The sequence below is a fragment of the Neopsephotus bourkii genome, unplaced genomic scaffold (assembly GCF_033783945.1).
Source record: "Neopsephotus bourkii isolate Nb327-2 ecotype Australia unplaced genomic scaffold, CSIRO-AGI_Nbou_v1 NB_1638, whole genome shotgun sequence".
NCBI classification, from domain to species: domain Eukaryota; kingdom Metazoa; phylum Chordata; class Aves; order Psittaciformes; family Psittacidae; genus Neopsephotus; species Neopsephotus bourkii.
The window spans coordinates 9,751,481-9,775,983 of NW_026902113.1; the positions used below are offsets into that span (position 1 = coordinate 9,751,481).

The 24,503-nt window shown below is 48.1% G+C and overlaps 1 protein-coding gene across 1 annotated transcript; it reads left to right on the forward strand.

Annotated features, from left to right (window-relative positions):
- The first annotated feature begins 18,429 nt into the window (after positions 1–18,429).
- PDX1 (pancreatic and duodenal homeobox 1) lies at positions 18,430–23,738 on the forward strand. Its single transcript, XM_061374374.1, has 2 exons — positions 18,430–19,426; positions 22,815–23,738. The coding sequence occupies exons 1-2, from the start codon at positions 19,033–19,035 to the stop codon at positions 23,201–23,203; spliced, it is 783 nt and encodes a 260-aa protein (XP_061230358.1). The 5' UTR covers positions 18,430–19,032; the 3' UTR covers positions 23,204–23,738.
- The last annotated feature ends 765 nt before the right edge of the window (positions 23,739–24,503 follow it).

Here is a 24,503-nt window from a genome sequence, read left to right on the forward strand (position 1 = left end):
GCGGCTGCAGACCAAAGCTAAAGCACCGGCAGGTGATGCGGGACTCGGTTAAGGGTTAGCTGTCAGGCAGGGAGCTCAGCAGGGCTGCAAAGACAGGAGCATCTCTCTCTCCGGGGCTCATGAAGGTTTCTTGACAGCGGCCAGTCAGAGAGGGCTGCTCTGTTCTGTTTTCTCTTTAATTTTGCTGTCTGAAACAGCATGAACCTAGCAGAGGATCTGGGAATGCTGGAGCTGCCTGGGCCAGCTGGCAGCATGTTAATGATTGCTACTTGAATCCCACTGAAATCTGGGTTAAGCATGACCATAAAGGTAGTCCTAAATAACGATATGATTAAGACAAGGCATGACGTTGCAGCTAAGCATTGCAGACCGCTGCTGAACACCCATCCCACTTATCCTTTAAACCAGTAACACTCCAGGCCTCTGTACCTGATCTAACATAAACTGTATTGAAAAGACATTAAAGAGCTATCTAGAGCTCTGTTAAAGACTTGTAAACTACTGGCAAAGCGAAGGATGCTAAGGGACAATGGGAGCTAGGGTGATTAATCCTGAAGTAAGAAAGGTGTGAACATGGGCATAGCCAAGCACACATAATGACTCTGGATAAGGAAACCACACACCTGTATGCCTAGAAAGGGATGGTGATTCAAGAGAGATAGACTATCACTATTAATCCCACATTAAGTCTTCAAAGATAAAACAACTTCAGGATGATGCAGAAGATTTTCAGACATGCCCACCCAGCACTGGCCGAACTTGACTGAAGCAGAATGAACAAAAGATGTGTTGCTTTCTCCAGAACCTGACTGAAAATAAGGCTGGAAAAGGTGGGACAATACTTTAAGAGTTGACCCTATATTAAAACCAAACTAATGCATTGCGGATTCATCATTTGTTGTTTCAAAGTTGTTCAGCTTATTCACAAACATACTGGGAGCAGCAGTAAGGTTCCCCTTATTCCAAATATTTCCTTGTTCCAGAAAGCAGCACATCCTAATGTCCCATAGCTTTTTTTATGTATTGCCACATCTTTTGGGACTGTGTGCCTGCATGGGAGGACTTCTATTGGATGATGGATGGCATGTAACCCCTTTTGGATCCACAGCATGCCGAGGAAGGGCTGATCTGCCCCTCCTTGCTGTGCAGAGCCTGTGCCATGCCATGACAAGGGTTTGTGAGTCTCTGCATTAACAGCTCCTTCCTCCCATCCCCAAACTATGACTATAAAGGCACTGCAGCAGACTGCCTACTCCACTATGGAATTTTTTCCTCTTCCTCCGCAAAGTATCCTTTGTGAACTGCCCAGTGGTTGAGCACACCTTGGACTTGATGTGCCTCTTACCCTGGCACAGCCAAAGCCTTATCTGGTCCAGCATGGAAAGGGCTAACTAGAACTGTGGGTCTTGGCACTAGGACCTCTCTGGAAATGCCTGAGAAGACCACTGTCTTCTCTCAAGCTGCTAGTTCACATGTTCAAGTTTCCTCCTTGGAAGCTTAAGGACCATGTTAGCATTCCTTAAAAGTAAAGGGGAAAACAAGAAAAAGAAAAAAAAAAAGAAAAAGAAAAAGGAAAAGGAAAAGGAAAAGGAAAAGGAAAAGGAAAAGGAAAAGGAAAAAGAAAAAGAAGAAAAAGAATAAAAAGAAAAAAAAAAGAAAAAAGAAAAAAGAAAAAAAGAAAAAGGAAGCCTTAAAAATCCATTAGGATGACCCGCAGGTGGTCTTGCACGCATGCCATATCAGGGACCACTGCTTCACCACTTCAGCCTGTTTTATGTTACAGCAATGCCGTAACCCTGGCAGTGATCGTAGAGTTTGGGTTGAGTGATCACATAAAATGGTGAGCCATCAGCCCCACATCCCTTTAGATGTGTTTTCCTGAAAGGTCTTGCAGGAAGCTGACTCAGTTCAGATTCAATGGATCATAGTGCAAAGCATGATCCCTGTTTATGGTGCTGGAATTTATGTATATTTCAGTGACAGGGCAGCTTCCCAGGCTCTTCTCCTCCAGTTCTGATGTCCTAGCATTCATCTGCAGAGCCAGAAGTGCACAAGGATCACAGTGTCATCTTGCGGACACTACTTTTCTAGTGTCAAGAACTGAAAAATCCTGTGGCACTGTTGCCATTTCCTAATTCAGATGGGCTAAATAGATAGGTTTGCAAAACTGTAAGCTCTGTATAGAGCAATTATCGCATCCTGCTGCTTACGTGTATGCACTGCTTTCAGCTACTGTAGTTCTGCGTCATGGGCATAAGCTTCATCCTTACTTTCTATTTGTCATTGCACTCATAACTCCTGCTTTTTGTTCAATCTTCACTATTTTTGTGCTGCAATCTTAGAGACTGGTGGAGATGACACTGACATTGGGAAGCACACTTTGCCAGCAAATGTGCTGGGAAGTTTCTGGGTACAGTGGTCTCCTTGTGTTGCCACCTCCAAATGGATTTTTAAGGCACATAAGCTGCTGCTTGTCACCAAAAATGTCCTCAGTCCATCCAAAGAGGGACGATTTGAAAATGGACAATCTTGGAAATTTTAGCCTCTGTTTGAACAAGAGAATGAGAAGGATACTTATCAAAAGACATAAAACCGGTGCAATTTAGAGATTTATAATGAAGTAAGCAGTGAATAGCTCATCTTACACAGACAGGTCTTGACATAAAAGATGTGCTACAAAACTCTGTTGAGGGAAGAGTAACATAAGGAAGTTGTACGAGATTTGTATCTTAACCAATACTTTATTCTGTACCCTGTCCACAGCTATCTTTATATTGCAGTTAATCTAAATATCTGAGCACAGGTTTAGGTGCTCACATTTGTCCCACCTGATGCAGGAGTATTCACTGCAGAGACCACACCATTGCTATGGCCTCTCTTTTTGCATAAGCCATCCAGTGTCCCTGCGAGGGCACACTGTTCATTGCCACTCTGAGACTGGCACAGTTAAATGAAGCATCTGTGACACATTTCTCTCTTCCTAGGATCAACTGTGGGAAGATCATGGGAGGTCTCCTAGCTCTGGAGTGAACCAGCCTGTGCTCAGGATATGGGCTGTGTTACATCACTGACTACAAAACATGATGCCTCTCCTATCTCTCTGAAGGCAAAGGCAGTAGAATATGATGTAAATTATCCCCAAATGCAGGGTTTGCCCCTGCCTTGCAGTCACCTGCACTGTTTAAGGCTGCAGCACACTCCCTGGCAGAGTTCCATCCTTTGCCAGCTAACCTGGACATGACTCAGGAGTAGCATGGAACTGTTCCCAGTAGGTGCTATGGATGAACGATCCACTTTAGGGTGGTAAAGGTTTTAGTTGTATGGATGTGAGCAACAACCTACCAAGGTCAAACAACAGATACTGACCCATCGGATTTACTGGTACAGATTTCACCTAGGAGTCCTGGTTAACCCTAGAAGACTTGGAGGACATCTGTTGAGACTGGGGTAAAGCACAATTGCAAATTAATAGAGCGAGTCTTTATGTTTAAAACATCTAAGAATGGAGGCTTATCCCACCTCAGTATGTTTCTCTTCCCAGGCCTGTGCTTCATCCCTCACAAGTGAGGAGGCTTGTTAATTATGGTATGGATGCTGAGTCAAAACCAGAAGTCAGTGGAAATGCTCACATATTACAGTTAACCTAGATGAAAACAAATGGGATCATCCAACACACATCTCACAGAAGCTTTCAGATATGGATTGTGCACCAAAAAGACATATGAGGCTATATTCCATACAAATCAAATATCAAAACCTCAGATGCCTTTTGCTTGTTGAATCCACCCAGCCCAGTAAATATGCTCTCTTACGTATGCAGTATCAGCTGGGTACCAGATGATTTATTGTCCCTCAGTTTTGGCTTATAAAACTGACAGAGTCTGGGCTGATAAATGCTGATATATGTTAAATTCAACCAGCTTATGATAAAAGTTGCTTGCCAAGTGGCGACAGCTGGACGCCTCAGTAAATACACCATATAGCTACCTTCACCCCTGAGGAATGTTAATTGCTTTTTGATATAATAAAGCATGTTTAAGGTCCAAAGGAAAGAGACGAGGAGGTTAAACTCAAGAGATACATAATTCTATCAACTGTGTCTACCACTTAAAATTTACTACCAAGTAGCAAAACAGCTAATACCTGCTTCAGCCAAGCCTGCCAAGGCAGTGATAATGGTTGTGAATAGATATAATTGTGATCTGATGCTTCCAGATTTACAGTATAACATTGCTGAGGTGTCATCCAGATGGCTGTGGGGAAAAAAAAGCATCTTACAGGGAGGTGAGGTCAGTACTGTGGTTTGCTAGTAAGCTCCTCTGCATATGCCTACACTGGCAGGCAGAGCACTGGCCAAAGGACCTGGTTTGAACCATGGCTCACAGACAATGAATTCCCACCCCTCGAATCCAGACACTGAATGACTCTATCAGCCCATGGTGCTCTCGAGTTTGGTCCATGTTGCAGATACAAGTACTCTTAATACATGCTGAGAGATGGCAGAAGTTTGAGCTTTCTCCTTTCCTTACCCCACATCCATCCCAAATTTGTGTCTGACACAGGCTTTCCTCTAAACAGACTGGGCCTGGATCAATCTGGAGCTTGTGAGTTCACTTGGGTATGTACCGGCGTGTCAAAGAAGCAGTGGTAAGCAATGTGACTGGGAAAATGAACAGAGCTTGGAGGCACCAAAAACCATTTCAAATGTGGTACAGAAATGTGAAGAAGCGTTTGTGTTCAAGAAAGCCTACCCATTTCTTGCCATGGTTTTCGTTGGGCTAATTAAAGATGTTGCTTCTCTCAAAAATTTGCCCCATTTACAATGCTGAATCTTTGTGCTTGAGAAACAAGACACTGGAAGCCTTCTCTGTCGTATAAAATCCTAACATAAAAACCTAATGCTGGCATTTCCAGCTCTGGAAAAGGTTCGTAGCATGATTTATGGCCCTTCCTCGCACTGAATAGCAGCTATTTTATGAATCAGTAGTTCTGTCAGAGCTCTAACATGAGGGCTGTCATTGATTTAAAGCCAGCCTTTGCATTACCATCCCATGGCAAGCTGGTTGCTGTGAGCAACCTGGGTGTTTTCAAGGGGCTCATTTAATTTGAATGTTTTTTACTGGGCTGCAAAAGGACAAAGAACTGTAGGCTGGAATAACATATAAACATCTTGTTTATAAGAACAGGATGTGGTAACAACCCAAGTATTTCAGTGGTGGTAGGGAAGGCACTTAGTTGCCTAAATCTTAATTCTCATGGCCATCTTAAATGTCTAAGATATACAAGACATGGCTAGCAGAGATAACACAGGCCATATGGGAGTCTGCCCCATTGCAAAGCAGCAACCAGAGACCAGAGAGGATATCCCAAAGTAGCCGACACAGAACTTACATTAGGGCAACTGAATCTCACACAACCCATTTTGTATTCTCAAGTGTTACCATGTTCTTGTTCAGGCAGATTCCTGCTCTGAAGAGCTGCCCCTTTCCCCTTTCAAGGGCACAAATTGAATCCAGAGTCCTGGCAGTCAGGAGTGATTCAGTGGGTGCTGGGTATGGGAAAGGCTGCTCAGCTGTGAGACAGGCTGTGCTAACCCTGCTGAAAAGTCCTCCAGAGCACAGTAGCCTGGCTTGGGAGTACTCACTTGCCCTCTGCAGTGGTCCGGTTTGCAGGTCATTTAATAGAAGATTCTTGTATGGTTTACTTCTAGTGATGCTGTGCACAGGGTAAATGTGTTCCACGTTTGTAGAAAGGGACAAACCTGTGTTGGACCCTGCTGGACTTCCCTGGAGAAATATTATTGAATCCCAGGAACAGATGTCACATCCTCTCAATTGTCAAACTTCAGGACAAAGAAGGTTTTTCTTTCGCTGTTTTGAAGCTTGAGAAAAATGTGACATTTCCAAGTAACAAGGGACACATACATCTTCAGAGCTGCAGGTGTTCTTTTGGGGGAAAATACAGTTATATTTTTAAGAGGAAACCTTTTCCAAGTGATAGGCAAAAAGAAGCAACCCAACATATACAGCCCAACATACTTCAGCAAAGACAGATGGGGGGAACTAACCTGCCAGTGTCACTCACTGCCCCACAGATCTACTACTATCAAGAAACAGGACCTAGCAGCATGGTTAGTCCTGCCCAAAATGGAAGGAAAGAGAATGCAGTTCTAGTAGACTTGACATGTCAATAGCAACAGCTAAAGGGAAAAAAATGAAAGATATATGTCCTTTTGTGTTAAAATAGTATCTGTAGATAACTGCTGGATATAACATGAGAGCAGAAGGTTGCAGAAGTTGTCATTTTTTTGTGACTTGAGAAACAAGTCTTCTGGCATCTAAGTTTTCAGCTTAGCTTTCTTCTCCCTCTGCAGTTTAGAAGCAAACTTATGGCTGTACACTAACACATATGTTACTGTTGAAGACTTGAGAGTTTCAGGTAACTTTTTAGTGAAAATATATAAAGTAAAATAAAATAAATAAAAAAAAAAAAAACAGAAAAAAACCCCCGAACAATTAAAGAACAACCACCTTCAAATTCTCTGATTTGATCTTCTCCCCAGGCTGCTATGAGTTAAAAATCCTGACTTACAGCTTGTTTATAAAGTGTGTGGGATTTGTAGAAGTGTACCATTTAGCACATGACAGGACCTGGAGAGATTATTGCACTGGACATAAGGTGATCCATGCCTTCAGCTTTATGGAGATGTTTCCACTGTAACAAGTTGTGCATTTCACCTGTTGAAAATGTTTTTAACTGAAGATTGCTGACAGTACATCATTTGCTTGTCCATCAGCGTCTGGCAGTATAAACATTGCTAATAAACCAACAAGCATTTTTATTCTTCACCACTCTTTAGGTTAATAACAAGCCAGTCTGGATCACGATTGTGTAGAGAAGACCTCAAGTCTTCAAATCCCTAAACTGAAATGATGATCACAGAGTTTGCAAGACAGATAAGAAAGGGATAAAGGAGTGCAAAGAATTTACAGGGTATGATTTGTTTTCTGCTTCCAATATTTATAATTGTCATTCATCTATTTTCAAGAGTCTGCCCCAATTCATGTCCAGTCCAGATCTATTCCCTTACCCCCTTCCCATCTCATGTCACCTAAACGTACACCTTAGGTGCTGTACATGACTCCTAGAATAGACTCATAGAATGGCTTAAAGATGACTTACTTCCAACCCCTCTGCCATGGGCAGGGACACATTCCACTAGACCAGGTTGCTCAAAGCCCATCCAAGCCCCATGGAGAACAGGTGTTGCTCACCTCTGAGACTCTACCTCCTAGCAAGTGTTGATCTGTTCTCTTTGGGTCTGTGGCTTCACCAGGAGATTACTGAAAGCTGATGTCCCCGTCTACTGTTTATGAAGTGGGTTAGGACAACGAGCTCAGCTGGAGAAGTACAAAATGGAAATGTTGAACATGAGGATATAGAAACAACTGCATACTTCAGGCTGAAGATCCTTCCTGTTGGGTATCCACTACCTATCAGCAGCCTGGAGAAGATGCCTAGAGAAGAGGAAATGAGGATAACCAGCTGAGGATACCCCAGGACACTTTCCCTGGTGTGGGAATTTCCTTGCCTGCATTAAGATGCTACTATGACTGTTTGTCCTGGGTAGACCTGCTGCTTGATAAGATAAATGCCATGTCAAATTGCTTCTGTTGCTGAAAGCCATGTGTGCAACAGGTAGGGCACTGGCTGCAGACATGGATCAGACCCTTCTCAGGCAGCAAAGGATTTGGGTCAGCAGTCCCATTACCCAGAGGTATTTTAGCTCTAACCTGCTCCAGTAACAGGTGATATTTGTGTCCCAGAACAGGCTCTGGGTCAGCCATTATTTTTGTATGAACAATACTTCCTTTTTCAGCCTTGCTCTTTATCTAGAGTTAATACAGAAAAAATGTCTATCCCTTATTTGAGATTTTTATCTCCCTGCTGTCACCGAATATTTACAGATTATTTGCCTATAACACCTCCAGGGTGACCTTCTTGTCACCTTCAAACAGATTGCCACTTAGTCACACCTCCTGTCCCCACCAATGACAGCTTTAGCCTGGTAGCCCTAGGCTGCTCATCCTAATGGCCTGAACTGAGATTTCTGAACCACTCATCAGCTGCAGCCTTCACCTCATTGTTATTAACATTAGAAACTTCCTAAAAGAGTGTCTTTCAATTCATGCATCAGGTACAGTCTTTGCTCTTCTGTACTCACTAAACACTTTGCAACACATACCTACAATCACTGATTACAGTTGCATGCAACTTGCAAAACTTGTGTTTATATGTAAGGAAAGAAAAAAGCCTTGGTTGTCTGCAAAATTAAATTTGCCAAACTTTATAGCAAGCATCTTTACTTTGCCCATAATGGAAGATTCACCTTGCGGTCCCAGCCATTGGAAGTTCTGTGGCAGCAGGGTGAATTTGAGCATGGAGAAGTGCAACCAAGTAGTTCCAAGCATCACCACTGATTCAGGCAACCAGGGACTAAGTTTATAGAGCTCACTACCCCCAGCCATGTTAGAAACCCTATGAATATGGCTCTGGTAGTCCCTGTCAAACAGGAACCTATTCACTGGTGATTTAAAAGGTCTTGCCTTCCTATCTGTGATGGTGGAGACGATTTCTCACTGATGCTCTATTTCATCAGCCAACACACCAGTACAAGGGGCAGAGGCTATGTGTTCCTGCCATGCACCAGGGAATCAGACTATGCTACACCTGAAGGAGAGCACGAGAGCTGTCTGCTTGCTGCCTGATGTGTGGGTGCAAGGGAACATCTGTAGGCGAGAAGTGAAGGCTCAGACCACTCTTCCTCCCAAGGCCTTGGGTTGATAGTGCATCTCAAAGGCAACAAGTACAAGACCTGACCTGACCAATCGCAGCAGGCTCCTCACCAGGTTCTTTGTCTGCTTGAGAAAAACCCACCCATCCACCCAACCAATCAACCCCCACCAACAAAAGTATCTCTTCAAGGAAGTTCATGAGCAACAGCTGATGCATCAGCTTTCTCCAAGGACATCTTTCCAATGCAGAATGAGTTTGTGCCTGGTCCTTGTGCACGTCAGTGTTTCTCATGTCCACACAGAGGAGCTGCAGAGAAGTTTATGGAAGCAGACCTTCTCCTTGTCTAGCCACACAGATGCTGCAAGTGCCGGTTCTTGGGGGTTGGGGGAATGGTCTCTGGGAGGTACCCAGGTTTCTTGGTGACTTCAGACAACCTGTGAACTTCTATATTGTTTCCTGAGGTAAGAAATAGTTCTTTCTTCCCCAGCCTTGTACACAGAAATGTTCTTTGCTTTCCTCTTTAGCTGAGACACCCTAAAGGTTGCTTGTTGCTCATATCCACCCCATCCTGCCAGGGCCACGTGGGTGAGCCCGTGCTTTGAGATGTGCGGTGGCTGCCTGGCTATGGCAGAACGACACAGGCAAGGCCAAAGAGGAGGCACAAGGCATGTAATCCCTGTCTTCTGTCATCCTATAAGGCAGCAACAATTCCTGGAGGAGTTCACTCCTGGCACAGTGGAGACACCCAGTGCACTTATGCTGTACACTGGGAGCACGCAGAGCAGTGCAGTTGACATGGGCAGAGGTACCTGTGCCAGGTCCTGGTTCAAGAGGGGTGGCTGAGGTGGGAAGCCATGGTGCAAGTGAAAGCCATTGGATGGCAAGAAGGAGAATGGGCACTTTTGCTTTGCTGAATGTTAATTTAGGCCACTCTTTCCCTTGGGCTCACAGAGCATTCTAAGTCTACCCCAATAAAAAAGGTGTGAGGAGCTTGGGTGAAACCATAGGGGTGTTTGCAGTGTGTCCTCACCTCCAGAAGAGATAGTTTCCTTCAACATCCCTTCAATTGCTCCCACTTGAATCCTGAAAGGGCATCAGAGCCCTGGAGGCTGCTAGCCCTGTGGCTCCAGAGAGGAAGGAAATCCTTGGAACTGTTTCCACATCCACCCAGAGCTAATGCTTCATCTTGGGAAAAGTGTTAAATCCATCTAGGCCTTGAAAACACTGATATCAAATCTGAATTTAAAACAGTTTATGCACAGACCATCATAACATTTTAATGGGGAAAAAACACACAGTCGTTTCAAGCTTGAAGAGTCTAAGTAGTATGGCTTCGTATAAATAGCTGATATGTTATTTGTTTATTGGGCAATCTACTTTTTTATACTGTTTGTCAGGCTATATAATTTTAGGTGAAAGCTTTTTAGCATGCTCCGCCTGCTACAAGAACTTCCTTTATATACAGGTTTCTGTTCAAATGGGCCTAGAAAAAAAGACTACCAATTGCCTTCTTATCCCCTCTTGCACTATTACCCAGAACCTGGCTACTCCATAAATTAGACAACCATATTAATAGTACTGCTGCACAAATGAGCACTAAAGCAGTTGATTTCATTTGATGTTCACAAGAGGATCATTTAGTTTAAGAGGCTGATTTTGGCAACCATAACACTCATTTATCCAATTTGAGGTTTCCTAACCATAGTGGTGATGAGGGGTTGTGTTCTCTTCATAGGCTTGGGGCAGATGGCTTCCTTCCCCTGAGCTGCTGTCTGCCTTGGTCTGCTCTGGGTCTTTGGACTGTACATTACTCCAAGAACAGGTAACCTCCTAGGCTGAGCTGATGTTGTGACCACATGGACCTGATGGCTGTGTGGCCTCTGAAAGCTTCTTTACTAAAACTTGATGTTTCATTTACTTCAGCTGCTATGAAGAAATTACTGTTACCAAAGTTTCTGCAACACCACATAGATTTCATTGAACGTTAAAAACTTTTAGGTGTAATACAGGAAAAGAATCCTAAAGTGAAAGATCAAAAGATCTAAGCCATGCTTGGCTAGAAACCCAGTGGCTAGATATTGCTCTGGTGAAGCACACCAAGTGGCATTCTAAAGCTTAAAACCCAGTAGAGTCTCTCATCTCCAGTGCAGGCATCACTTGTATCAAGTCAGGGAAGGACAGCCCAGGGCTTCTATAATTTCAGACAAACTAAGGGCAGGCAGACTGGAATTTCTTCTTCCTTCTGTCTTTCCATATTACTCCAGCTCCACTGTCTTGCAATCCCTCACTGTGCTCACCATGCACCCTTGGGCTATCTACCTACTCGCTAAGCACTAAGAGTCCGGGTGCTCTTCCAAGGACCAAATGCCCTGTGCATTCCTTACCAGCTGGGAGAGACTTCCCATTCGATTTTCACTCATTAAACAAGACCAATTAGTCCTCTAAATCACACCAAGTGTTTTCTGACTGCTGCTTTTTAAGCCTCCTGTTATTTCTGGAGTTTGGACCAAATACTAAGTTAATGATTACTGGGTGGAGTTTCACTGGTTATTTTGAGAAGACAGCCTTTTCCAGCCTTCTGGACACCTCAGGTAGAATCAATGTTTTTGTCCTTGTCAGCTGATGCATTAAATCGGGTACATAAAATCTTTTCAAGCTCTGACAATGTGTTTTCCAGCATGCAGGTAAGGAGCAATAAAAACTAAGGCACCATTAAGAGAATTAAAATCTAGTCAAGCTTTCACTTAAATGTGTGAATTTATATCCATGAAGTGTGTACCATCATTGTACCATAAAGGTCTTGATTTTTTTTTTCTGTTTTAAATCGCAGCTTTTCAAACTTAATTAACTTGCAAATGTTACACATATATAAATATATAAACATAAATAGTATACAAAGACAATGAAATAAATATATAAATAAAGGACTGGGAAACACTAGAATTAAAATTATGATGGATAAAGTGAAAGAGAAAGCAAGTGAAAGGGAAAGTGGGAGAAGGCAAGGAGCAAGAAAGGCGAGCAGAGGGGTATTACAGCTAAGTGGAAATATTCGAGGCTACATGGATCCTTAGCATGACTAAATTGCACTTGAAACATATTACAAATAAAAAACCAAGCTAATAGATTTTACACTGCACAATAAATATTCAGATTATTTTGCATACACAAGAAAAACTTCATTGCAGCTGAGCCAATCAGAATTCCATAGCATTTAGTTGTTTCTGCTTACCCATGCGTTTGTGAATTATTTGTGAGAAAATTCTGGTTTCTTTTCCTTAATTTTTTTAAAACATGAGAGGTTCTCAAAGGTTTTTAAAGGGCAGATTTTTAACAAATATTTGTTTATTTAAATATTTATAGTTCAGCCTGTGTTAATAACTGATTGGACATACCAAATATAGACAGCTATCTCTCCCCTTGATGCATGAACACAGGTAAGGAAGTATGAGCAAGGACGTGGACTGAATAGCTTCAATTGATGCCACTGTCTACTACTCTGTGAGATCGTAGTTTGTCTCCTGCTCTCCTCCCATTCCTTCCCAGGACTCTTATTTACAACATGCTATAGACAAAGCCTAGTTAATATGATTCTGCATTTGTTCTACTTTCACTCTTCAGGTCCTTGAGTCCAAGATTTATTAGCTGCAGACTTTATTACTTTTGTGCTCAGAGGATAGGGGTGTGTGTTTCCTCGAGGGCTCCTTCCTAGCACTTCCTTCTGTGGACTCTGGGAGGTTCACAGCTCCTCCAGGACTGATGTGCTATCAGTTTACTAGGGAAGAAATCTGATGCCCTGGTTTTCAAGTGAATTTCAATAATTGCTGAACTATGTAAATACCTTCTGAAATCCATATTACATCAGGTTGGATTAGGTTAGAAAGTCTACACTAAGTCTTAGTGCCCAGCTGATGTGCTCCGAAGTGCTACTGAACCCACCAGTTCAGAAAAAGTCTACGGGGAGCGATCTTGTGGCATTGGGTGTTCACAACCAGACTCCTCAAAAGCATCCCTTTCTCCTGAGAGTCCCTCAAGCGTTTGCAGACCAGTCACTCAGGATAGAAAAGCCCTTTCTGGGGAGTTCAACCCAAGAGATTCACCAAGGTTACATTGTCTGCTGGAGCACCCAGTTCCTGCTTCCCACCTCGGCAGAGGGTTGGTGAGAACACAGCTCACTTCTCTCCTGGCTTCCTACACCCATATTTCTCCCTAGGAGCAGAGATAGGGGATGGGAAAATGGTCAGGTGTATTCCTGGGACTCACCCAGAGCTGAGCTGTGCACACACACAAACCTAGACCTTCAAGTGCTCTCCTCCGAAGGGTGAGCATCTCATGTGTCCTCCGCGTAAATCACCTTCCTTCTCCAAACTGCCCAGGGCTGGAGGACAGAGTGTTAGGAACATCTCCCACCTTTTCAGCTACTGCCTTGATGCTGTCTGCAATGCACTGAGCTCTCACTGAGTCCTGAGGTGCAAGGTAGGGTAGAAAGAAGCCGTAAAGCACTTAGCTGCTAAATTTTAAGATGTATCTGTGGAGCCTGTGTAATGTGCAGCAGTTCAGAGTCTGGCTAAATGCAAGCAGCTTTGCACAGAAATTCGTCTGGAGGGACATTACTGTGGGACAAGATCCCAGCAGGACTTCTAACATACTTAAATCCAGAAAAGAAACACAGCAGCAAAGAAAACAAGAGCAGGAAAAATCTGTAGAGGGTTGCTGCCTCCATCTGCCAGCTGCTCCTGTCTTCTACCTGTTTGGGATCGCCATGCATCTGTTGCTGTTTTCAGAGACTTGCAGAGGCAGTGGCTCCATGCTCCCCCCCCCGAAGCCAGCTCCAGTGTTTCACCACTTCCCAGCTTCACTTTCATACCGCTCCAAACTATTGTAAGGAAAGTTTCCCCACACCTTGGATGAGAGGTGGAGATACAGAATGGAAAATTTCAGCCCAAACGGCTCAAGTCCGGCAAAGTTACACTGGACAAACAGGAGGGGAGGGCTATGGTGAGAACTGCCAGCTGCCACCTGCGCAGCCAGAAGCACTGACTGGGCCCAAAACACACCCTACTATAAAGAGCCCGGGGTCTGGTGAGAAATTAGGCAGGAAAGGGAATTCTCTATGGCTTATATCTGTGGCCTGAGTTCCTCTGTCTATAACGATCTGAATTTTTGTTGTTGTTGGGTTTTGGGCTTTTTCCCTCCTATTCCCATCTGGTATAATAAACATGAGAACAGCAAGTTGTGTGGCGCAGACAACACATGAAATTGCTGTGTTTTCAGTGGAAAGGTTTTACAGTATTTTAAAGCAATTGCTCACTTCTTCAAAGGTAATGGTTCCCTGGTGATAGGCAATATTCCTACCAGAAAATGAAATTATGAGCATGGGGGGCAATGAGAAGAAATTGAAAAGGCAAAAAAATAAAGTGTAAAAAGATACTACTATATAAGATCCTCTCCTACTCTCAGCCTTTCCCAAGACAATTTTCCTATATATTTTCTGGACAAGATCTTATTAAAAATGGCTTACATAAACATGTCTTCCTGCGGTTCAAGATGTGGCCCACACCTTTGGTGTGAAGAAGCTGATACGTGATGGGAAGAGCAAACTGAAGTTGCCGTGTGTGAACGCAGAAGTGCTCAGAGACCAAGAAAGCTTCTTGCCAAAAAAACAAAGCTGATGAACCAGTGTTACTTTAAGGCAGGTGGAATAGTTCATGCTCTCATTTTTATCGCTAGTGCTAAGAGGGAAAGACAGCTTTGTTTTCACATGGTTATTGATTATTAACTAGCTTTGTGAAAGGTTACCTTTCTGCTAGATACAGCCGGAGGGGGGTGGTGGAGTGGTGTTAAAAATCAATCCCTGTTTCCCAGTCAACTTCTCCCACTGCCAGCCCTTGCCATGGATACAGTTTCCCCGTGTTGGTTTCATCATGGCTGGGATTGAAAAAGAGATTATTTTGGTTATGTTAAACTCACCTTCAGTACTTCGTTTCTGTCTAAACGTCGATTGCAGACAAGGGGTTGAGCACTGAGAGGTCATCAAATATTATGCAGATATAGAAAATCAAGCCAGATTACTATAAGGAAGTGTGATTGAACTATACTCATTATTTTACACTCTAGTTAGATTGTCAGGGAAGTGGGAGGAATGATGAAACAGCCATCAGTCATAACAAGAAATTAAACTAATTTAATAGGGTTCACAAATTATTTGCATCAAAAGGCAAACAAAGTGGTCCTGCCACCCTTCCTAGGGAATAAAATAGCACTGTGTCCAGGTGGTTTTACATTTCACTGACCTCAGCAGCCTGCAGTGATGTCTGTCAGACACTGCTGGAGACGAAGTGGACAAGACTTTCAAAATACAGTGACTCACATTAAGCTCCTAAATTAATCATTTAAAGTTAACATCATTGAAAAAAAACCATTAAATTTCAAGAGGCATGTTGTATATGCTGATATACATTTAAAACCCACATAGATATGACATGAGGTATGTGGCTTGGTTTTCCAGTTGCCTGAGCTGCCAGAGTCGTATTGTAATGTAAAGTTTTAGGCTTTATATAATACAGAACAGGAGTTAACCATGCAGGCAACCTCTTCTCTGTCAGGCAAACACCGAGCTACAGGAATATAATCAGATCTTAACAAGTCCTTGAAACATACTTGAATCTAATATGGTAATTGAAGTATTGCAGTGTGGTTATTGTGTGATCTTACTGTAGGACAGCAACAGCTGAGTGTCTGGAACCTTTGTTAGTGGTGCTTGAATATCTGAATTCTTGTGCTGAAGTTGAGGGTAATTACAACCAGCCTGTTCTACTTAACATTGTTGCTTCAGTGTATCATCCTTCAATTACTGATACAGACACATGGATTCGTTTTTGTTTAATGTCTTGGAATAACAAACTTGATATAAAGCTTTACCTTCTAAGTAGATTTTCGCAGCATCTTTAATTAGAGCACTGAGTAGCCAAAATAAGTCACCTCAAGGAGTAAAATGCCATTAGAGGAAATCAGACAACACAGAGCTGGAAGTGTGAGATTTCCAGCTCCATGGATGAAGCTGGGTGATCCAAACATGGCACCCATAAATATCCCTAGGATCTCTGAGGACTTCTACAGTCCATAAAAACTTCCTACCACACATAAAGCACAGGACATGCAGCTGAACTGCAACATATGGCCAGGCAGATTTAAGGGTAGGAGGAAACTTCCCAACCCGTTGTTAATTTGTTCTGGTGCACAACATGTCTTTTGCTTTTCTGGTTTCAATGGTTAAATCTCTGTTGTACATGTATCAGTGTGAAGAAACACATTTAATCAACCATCTTTTCTCTGCATGGTTACGTATAGACTGAGGATGGCCAAGTTTCTTGTCATCTTGAGGCTGTCAAAACCAGAGACCTGAGGAGTTAGGACAGGGGAATTCCCCAGCTGTGAGATTACAATGTGTGTGCAGCAGTTCCTGGGCTCACCAAAGTGTTCAAGTTCCACTGGCTTCACAGCGTCCACATATGAGCTAGAGAGGCAAGGCTGCATCTTTTAATTTCTTACATTGTTCCTACCCATCTCAAGACCCTTCTAGTTGGAGAATCAGGACTGATTAAATGCAGGCAGGTGCAAGCTCAGCAAAGGGCAGCGATGCTCACACAGCAGCAGAGAATCTGGGGAACCTTTTGCCAGAAGGTGGTGGGAGGCAAAGATTTGCATAAGGTTTCAGGGGAGATTTAAGGTGTGGAAGAACTAACGGGACTGTGACGTTCTCACACGTCAGGAAATACCTGGAGTAGAAAATTCTGGGAGTCTGGGAGAAGATCTCGATGTGGCGTCTCATGTCCACAGCTGCTGCAACTGCCAAAGATGATGTGTATGGGCATCATTTAGGGAGAGAGTATGGGGTCACTGGACCTTTGCCTGGAGTCAACATAGCAGTGTCTGCAGAGCCCCATTCTTCCCATCGCTCCCACCTGCCTCTTCCATCGTCCATTTCCCACACCAAGCAGGCGCTGGGGTAGGACCCACTCACAGCTCAGAAGCTTCTCTTGGGAAACCCCAGCAGTAGAGGGGCTTTGCAGCCAGACCTCGGTGACTACATCCCGGGAGGAGACGCAGCCCGTGGCCCCGGCTGCTGGACATTACCACTCTGGGGACCGGCTGGGGTCCCTAGTGCCGCGATACCCAGCGGGGCCCTTTTCCTGCACTGCAGCTCGCCTCTGTTGTTAGCACGGTAAAGCGTGCCCTTATCGCGGGCTCACGCAGGCAGAATGAAAGAGAATTAGCTCTAAATTATACGAAATTCATTTGCTTTGGAGGGGCAAGTGTTTGCTCTATTTAGAGACGTTCGTTATAGAGAGAGGACTGCATTAAGACACCGGTTAATGGTCCTCCCTGGAGATGAATCAATTTGCTCTGGGTTTTATGGCCTTGTGCTTGTTTGTCCGCGCCGGTTCCCCGTGGAAAAATCGGGGCTGTAAATGCTTCTGGGGGCAGATCTGGAGAAAGGGTGCTGAGCTAGGGTCTGTGCCCGAGGAGTTTCCTGATCAGAGGACAGCCGTGCCAGCCCAGAAACCCCGGGGAGGCACCACAGGCATGCATAGAGATGCTGAGCGAGGGGTGCACGGCTAAAGAAGCTCGCCTGGCTCAGCGCACCCGCCCCGGGCACACACTGCCTGCGAGCCCCGGGCAGGCCGTGTACCCGCCCGGCTTGACAGGGGACGGAGAGGGAGGGCGCCGGGCCGGGGGAGCCCCAGCAGCAGCGATGTCTATCGGTAATTCCCGCTAATAAAATACTTTTTCACTATCCGCACTATAATTGGTTTACAGCCTTTTTTGTTTATTTATCCATAAGAGCTGCTGTTAAATGGCTTGAGAAAGCAATCGCTTAATGGCTCAATATTGAATCAAAGGCTCAGTGTGCTTTCTAAGAGATGGGGGACCTGCGTGGGTCCGGAGCGGAAACTCATTTTAAGTGTAATGGACTGGGCGGGTTTATGATCCCACGGAACCTGACGCAAAAGCGAGCTACCGGGAGGCTCCTGCCCCGCCCGATCAGAGGGTGCATCGCCGCCGGCCAAGCCGCGCAGAGCCCGGCCGAGTTTAAGCTGGCCAAGCCGAACTGAACAGAACCGAGCAGAGCCGCCGGCGTACGGGCCCGCCGCGCTGCTCCCCGCTCCCGCCGTAGACTTAGCGGCGGGTGTGCCCCACGACGGCGGCGGCCGGAGCCCCGATGCCGGGGAAAGAGCCGGGAGAAGAGGCAGTGAGAGGAGGAGGGCCGGGCGTATAGGAAGCGTGCCTGTCCCCAGGCCAGCGAGAGCGGCGGCAGGGCCGAGAGCAAGGAGGCAGGGAAATGATCTTTGTCCCTTTCGGTAGCTCTCCGCCTCCTCATAGCCTCGTCACCAAGTCAACCGGCACCAGCTCGGAGCAGATTATCTTCGAGGGTCAACACATTGCAGCCCAAACCGCGGGGAAGGCTCCCAAATTTACCCCTTGGGCAAACAATCCGCTGCCTATCGCTCGCTCTGGTGATAGCATTGTGGTCCCCACCAGCCGCATCCCCCCGCCAGGGCGGGAGCGGGCAGAAAGCGGATCGTACCCGCTCACTGGCCTCCGGCACACAGGTCCCCCCGAGGGAGCGGGCGCACCTTGCCCGCACCCTGGCGGGCACCTGTCGCACCCTGCCCGTCCCCGGACACCTCCATCCCTGCACAGGATGCTCCCGCAACCAAAAGTGCCCTGACGCCAAACACCTTCAGGAGTCTTTTCTTCCAGAGGGTTTCCCTCCCCAGGAGGTGACCGGATGAGGGAAGGGTGGCTGGGAGAAGAGCAGCCCCTGGCCAAGCTGGCCGCGGAGGCAAAAGGTGGGTTTCGGGGCTACCCTTCCCGGCGAGCCCTGAACATCGGAGCAATCCCCTCAAGACCCTGACTGCGGGACTTCTCACCCCAAAGGAGGGAGCGGCACCCCTTGGCGGGGTCAGGGGGTCCTGGGGCCTGCCTGGCCACGGCGAAGGGGCTTGCGGGGCCAGGGCCACCCCAGGGGCCTCTTATGGGTCGCGCCCCGCCCCGGAGGGCCGCGGGAGGGCTCACGTGGGGAGCGGCACCTATGGGGAGGCGGCGGGAGCCGGGCGGGCGGCGGGGCCCATCGGGGCGGCGAGCTGTCAAAGAGGCATCCCGGGAGCCGGGAGCGGGAACAACCCTATGTGTCTCTAAGCTGCGAGACCCCCCGCCCCGGCCCCGCTCGCCATGAACACCGAGGAGCAGTATTACGCCTCGGCGCAGCTCTATAAGGAGTCGTGCTCATTTCAGAGAGCCCCGGCACAGGATTATAGCCCCGGTCCCCCCGCCTGCCTGTACATGGGCAGGCAGCAGCAGACTCCTTACCCCAACGCCTTAGGGGCTCTCGAGCAAGGCAGCCCGCCAGACATCTCACCTTATGAGGTGCCCCCCATCACAGAAGATGCCGGGGTCTCCCACCTTCACCACCATCACCACCACCACCATCTGCCTCCTCTCCACCAGGACGCGCTGCCTTTCGCAGACGGCGCGGACACGGGGGCGATAGACGAGCCCCGAGTGCAGGTGCCTTTCGCCTGGATGAAGTCCACCAAATCTCACGCCTGGAAGGGACAGTGGACCGGTAAGTCCCTCCGAATCCCTGTGCCCCTGTCCCGCCGCTCCTCCCTATCTCCTCGGTCAGGAACCCTCCCCTGCACCGGTCCCGATCCCGCTGCTTGGGTGTAGCGTGAAGAGGTACCGGAGGGTAACTTCCTTGGGATGTTACTGCCCCCCCTGACAGCCCTTCAAGACCCACTGCTGTGGGGCTGCCGCCGTCGGGTTGGAGCCGTCCCTCGGGCCGCTCCCCTGCCCAAGCCGTCAGCAATTATTAACAGCTTGTTTTTCACCAATTAACTAATTGTCCCCAAGTCAGGGCGACGTGCAAACGCTTCTCCGGCGCTGCTGCGTCGCCGAGCAGGGTGGGTCCGCGGGTCAGCCTCTCCGCGGGCTCGGTGGGCTCCTCGCTGGGGCCGAGGATGGGGAGCGGAGACACCGGCAAGCTGGAGCCGACGAGAAGCGGCGGGCAGGACGTCAAAGGACACGGAGCAGCCCCGAAACTGCGGGGCAGCCACCTGGCCCCTCACCGCTGCCTCTGTGCTCTCCCCGGCGGCATAGCCCGTTTTCCTCCCAAACTCCCTGTCCCACCTTCTCCCGCTTTCCAATGGGTTTTAGTCGTAATTGCACCTTTCCAAGTGAAAACAGAGGGCAGGGGAAACAATGCACAAACGAAACACAGCTGCCAGCGAGGGGAAGAAACTCTATCTAGACAGAAAGTTCCGCTGCCCAACAATATTCTTGTCTCTGCCTGCACAATGTTATCGTGTCCTGCGCCTTTGTCACGCCTATACGGCAAATATTATATCAATAGCTTTGTTCAAATAGACAGTTGAAAAAAGGACCGGAGTATTAAAATCACCATGAAATAGTTTGGGAATTACATGGCTCAGATCGAGGGGAGAGGGGACAAGGAGGGGGACAGGCTGCGGTCCCCTATCCCCACAGAGGCGCAACCGCCGGGAAGGGGAGAGGAATGCTGCCCCAAGCTCGACTCGGCAGCAGGGACTGTGCCTGTGGAGAGAAAAATCAGATCGTTTTCCTTGGATTGAATGAATTTCTGGAATAATATATATATATTAAAAAATAGACATATTAAAAAGGGTCGGGTGGGAGAAAGCGCCAGACACCCGACATTTTTTTCTTTGTGTCCTTACCGGATGACCAAACAATCAGAAAACCGAAACTTTTCCCGCAACACCCGAAAACTCTGCCCTGTTCTTTCCAGCTCTGCCGGGAGGTCCAGGCAAAGGCACTCCCACCGCTCTGCGTGGTGCACGCCGGGGGTGTGCGGGCACCCGAGGCTGCTCCCACCGCGGTGCGCGGGGCCCAGTGCTGTGACGTGGCTGGTCCCGGGAGGTTCTGCAATGTAGAAACCACAGATTCTATATACTATAAGCTCTATAGCCCAAGGATTTCAGGTTCTATGGACACCCTTGGGATGTAGGCGCTCATGGATTCTGCGGGGCTTTGTGTTGCTATTGCCTATGAAAGGCGCCCGGAGACGACGTGGCAAACCCGGCCCGGTGCCACCCGCCGTGCCCGACCCCGGGCTCCGCCGGACCGAGAGCTGCCGGCCGCTCCCCTAAGGCTCACCCGGTCCCACAGGCAGGACACGGCGGGAGCACGGCCCAGTGAGCGGCGGGAACAGGTCTGCCACGGCCTGGGAAGATGCCGGTATTCCGCCTTCCTGGTAGCGCTGGCTCACCTTGCCATAACAGAGCTATTTTTTTCAGATCCATGCACACGCAGTGTTATATTTACAAACATTTAATGCATATATATTTATTTTAACATCGATTTAATATATATTTTAATATATTTACAGAAAAATATATACAGAGGCTTATATTTATAAACATTTTTCTGTATATAAACATTTCTATGTCTAATTTAGATTAAACATTAGGAAGAAATTCTTCACTATGAGAGTGCTGAGGCACTGGCACAGGTTGACCAGAGAAGCTGTGGCTGCCCCATCCCTGCAAGTTTTCAAGTCCAGGCTGGATGAGGCTTGAGGAACCTGATTTAGTGGAAGGGGTTCCTGCCCGTGGCAGGGGGTTAGACTAGTTCTTTAAAGTCCCTTCCAGCCCAAACCAGTCTATGATTCTCTATACATGCATTTTAATATATCTAATATATATACACACATAAGTTTATATACAGAGGTTTATATTTCTATTTATAAACATTATGTACATATAAACCCATGGGAATAGAAAGACAGGAGGCGAAGAGCTGTGTAGCTGTCTTGAAATGGCTGTTTCGATGTGGCTCTTTCAACGACTGTTCCCTACAGACGTTATCGCCACCGAATGTCTTCCCACTATGGCCCTGGCCATAGTGGCCGGGAGTTTCACTGCCCTCCCGTCCCCACGCGTGCCCTTGGCTGCTCTGGGAACGGCCATTCCGCTGCTGCAGCTGTTTACGGGAAGGAGAGATTCAAGGTTTCACCCACCTGACAAAACGGAGGGACTGCGGTCCTGCTGTCAGTCCTGGTCCCTTCCCTGCAGCCATGCCGGCGCCCTCCCCGTTGCGTCTCACGGGGTTCTCGGCGGCCGGGAAAAGGCCGAAGCCTCCGCGGGCTCAGGGCTGTTCGGTGGCGGTATCCTGTAAGAACCCCCCGAACTCTTGTTCCGTGAGATGTCCATCACCTTTTTGAGGCTTGTCCCTACGGGTGCCCGCGGCGAGGCCCGTCGGGGAGAAGCTGCCCGCTCGCCCTGCCTGGCTGCGGCACTGCCAACGGACCGCCGCTGGCCGGCTGGCTTCTCTTCCGGGTCCCATACTGCGGGGGTGAGATTTGGCTGTATTTTCTATTATTATTGTTACTATTATTATTACTACTGTTACTATTATTATTATTATTAATTTGGCTACTTGTGTGTGTACAAACGAAAGTATTTTTCTGTATTATTATAGCTTTGGTTTTGTGGTTGGCTTTGTTACGTGGTTCAAGTTTTTTTTGGGGGGAGCGGATCCGTTTTGCTGTTGGGGGATTATGTTTATTTTAATTTTAATTTATTTTTATTTTTCCCCCTTTCTTTTCACCCCCTTTTTTTTTTTTTTTTTTTTTTTTTTTGGCAATTGCCAGGCTCTGGAGCTCTTTGGAGCTTTCAGCGACATGCGACTCGAGGCCCTTGAGCCTCAACCCCAGTTTGAGCGACGGCTCTTCCCTGAAAACTCCCACCAAATTACTGCTAACCTCCCCCTAAATTGTTAGAAAATAGCAGCAGTCTCAACTGCCGCCACCAGCACCTCCTTATTATGCCAGGTCGGGGGCCTCCCCGAGGACACCTCTCACCCCATCCGCTTTTCCCCTCTTGTTCTTCGCGTCGCACAGGGATACAGAGTCGCGGCCCCGCAGCCCGATGGGAGACCGGGCTGGCCGGGACTGACTGTCCCTTCTTTCTCTCCAGGGGGGTCCTACGTGGTGGAGCCGGAGGAGAGCAAGCGGACGAGGACGGCGTACACCCGGGCTCAGCTTCTGGAGCTGGAGAAGGAGTTTCTCTTCAACAAGTACATCTCCAGGCCGCGGCGGGTGGAGCTAGCTGTCATGTTGAACTTGACCGAAAGGCACATCAAGATCTGGTTCCAGAACCGGCGGATGAAGTGGAAGAAGGAAGAGGACAAAAAGCGAGGGGCGGGCAACAGCAATGACCCGGAGCAAGACTGCGTAGTGTCCCCCGGGGAGCTCCAGGGCAAGGAGGATCTCCAGCCGTGCCCCTCCGGGAACCTGCCCTCGGGGGCCTCCAGGGACCCTCTCGCCCCCAACCTCGCCCCCAGAAGGCAGCTGGATTCCCGGTGAGCCATGGGGAGTCCCACGCCCCTGGCCGAGGAAGAGGAGACAGGGGAGAGAGCCGGGAAACTGGCTCCGGCTTCCCGCCGCAGTGCCGTGCCGTGGCCGACCCTCGCCCGCCTTCCCTGGGGAAACTCGATGCCCCCACTCCGAAACTCTCGTCCTGAGAAAATTAAACGAAAGTGTTCGGCTGTAGCGAGGAGAGGCTCGCTGCAGGCAGTGGGGCCGGAGGAGGCCGCAGTCAGCCTCCGGGATGGCGGCGAGCTGAGCCCCACTTTCCCGGGGCACCCCGCGTCGCAGCGGGCCCGATGGGGCAGCTTTCCCCGGGGAAGGCGGGTCTCGGGCAGGCACCGACGGTGTGCGCAACTCTGGGTGCACGGAGCTGTCTGGAAACAGGAGGAGAAGCGAGCCTACGCCGCCTTGCCGCTGGCGGCTGCTCGGAAGGGGCGTGGAGCCTGCCGTGCCCGGCGCTGCACAAGAGCGGCCGCAGAGCCAGGCATCGTGGGCCTTAGGGGTCAGAGCCCCCAGGGGCACCGGTTCTACCGAGGACCCTGCCAGGACTGTTACTTCTGTAGGAACTGGAACCTGGTTTGTTTCTTTTTCTTTTGCATTTGGTGGTGGTGGGGGGGAGGAATAGAAGGGGAAAACTTCAAAAAACAAGAGCCCGGGTGTCCTGCGGGCAGGACTTGTCTCCCCCGATGACCGGCTCCCCATGATCGGCACAGGTAGCCAGAACCCCCTCAAGGCTCTGCCACAGCCTTACACTGCGTTACGGCCTGCGTGTCTCCCATGGGATGGGTGTCAGCCCGGAGATGCGCCAGAAAACCCGCGGGTGCTCTCCGGGCAGCAAATAGGCTCAGATCGGGCTGCACCCCGAGAGCGGGACGTGTCAAGGGGGTTAGGACTGGTCCCAGGAGTATTTTCCTCCCTCTCTTCCACCCCTCCCACAAATTCGGACTTTTCTTCCGAGAGAAGAAACCTCCCTGCAGCACAGGCTCTCGGCCCGGTGTAGCTCTATGCATGGTTTTTCTCTTCAGTCCTGGCTTTATATCTCCGCGGAGGCTGTTGCCGGCTCCCTCCAGGGCTATGGTGCCTTTTTCAGGGTGTTCTTTTCCGGCCCTGCTCGGCGTGCGGGACAGCCTGTCTACTACGGGCTGGAGGGGGCTGCCCTGCGGAGAGCCGGGCACTGGCGGCTCAGCCGCCGGCCCCCCGGCCCTAGCCAGCCTTCTCTTCCGCCGCTGCTGAAATATCTTCCCTGTCGCGACAAGGGCAGCAACAGGCATTTTGCACAAGGGAAATGAGCGGTTCC

Excerpts from the sequence above, each read along its gene's own strand:
- PDX1 (XM_061374374.1), top strand. The coding sequence starts at position 19,033 with ATGAACACCGAGGAGCAGTATTACGCCTCGGCGCAGCTCTATAAGGAG. Across the intron at positions 19,427-22,814 it reads CTGGAAGGGACAGTGGACCG|GGGGGTCCTACGTGGTGGAG; the intron begins GTAAGTCCCTCC and ends CTTTCTCTCCAG.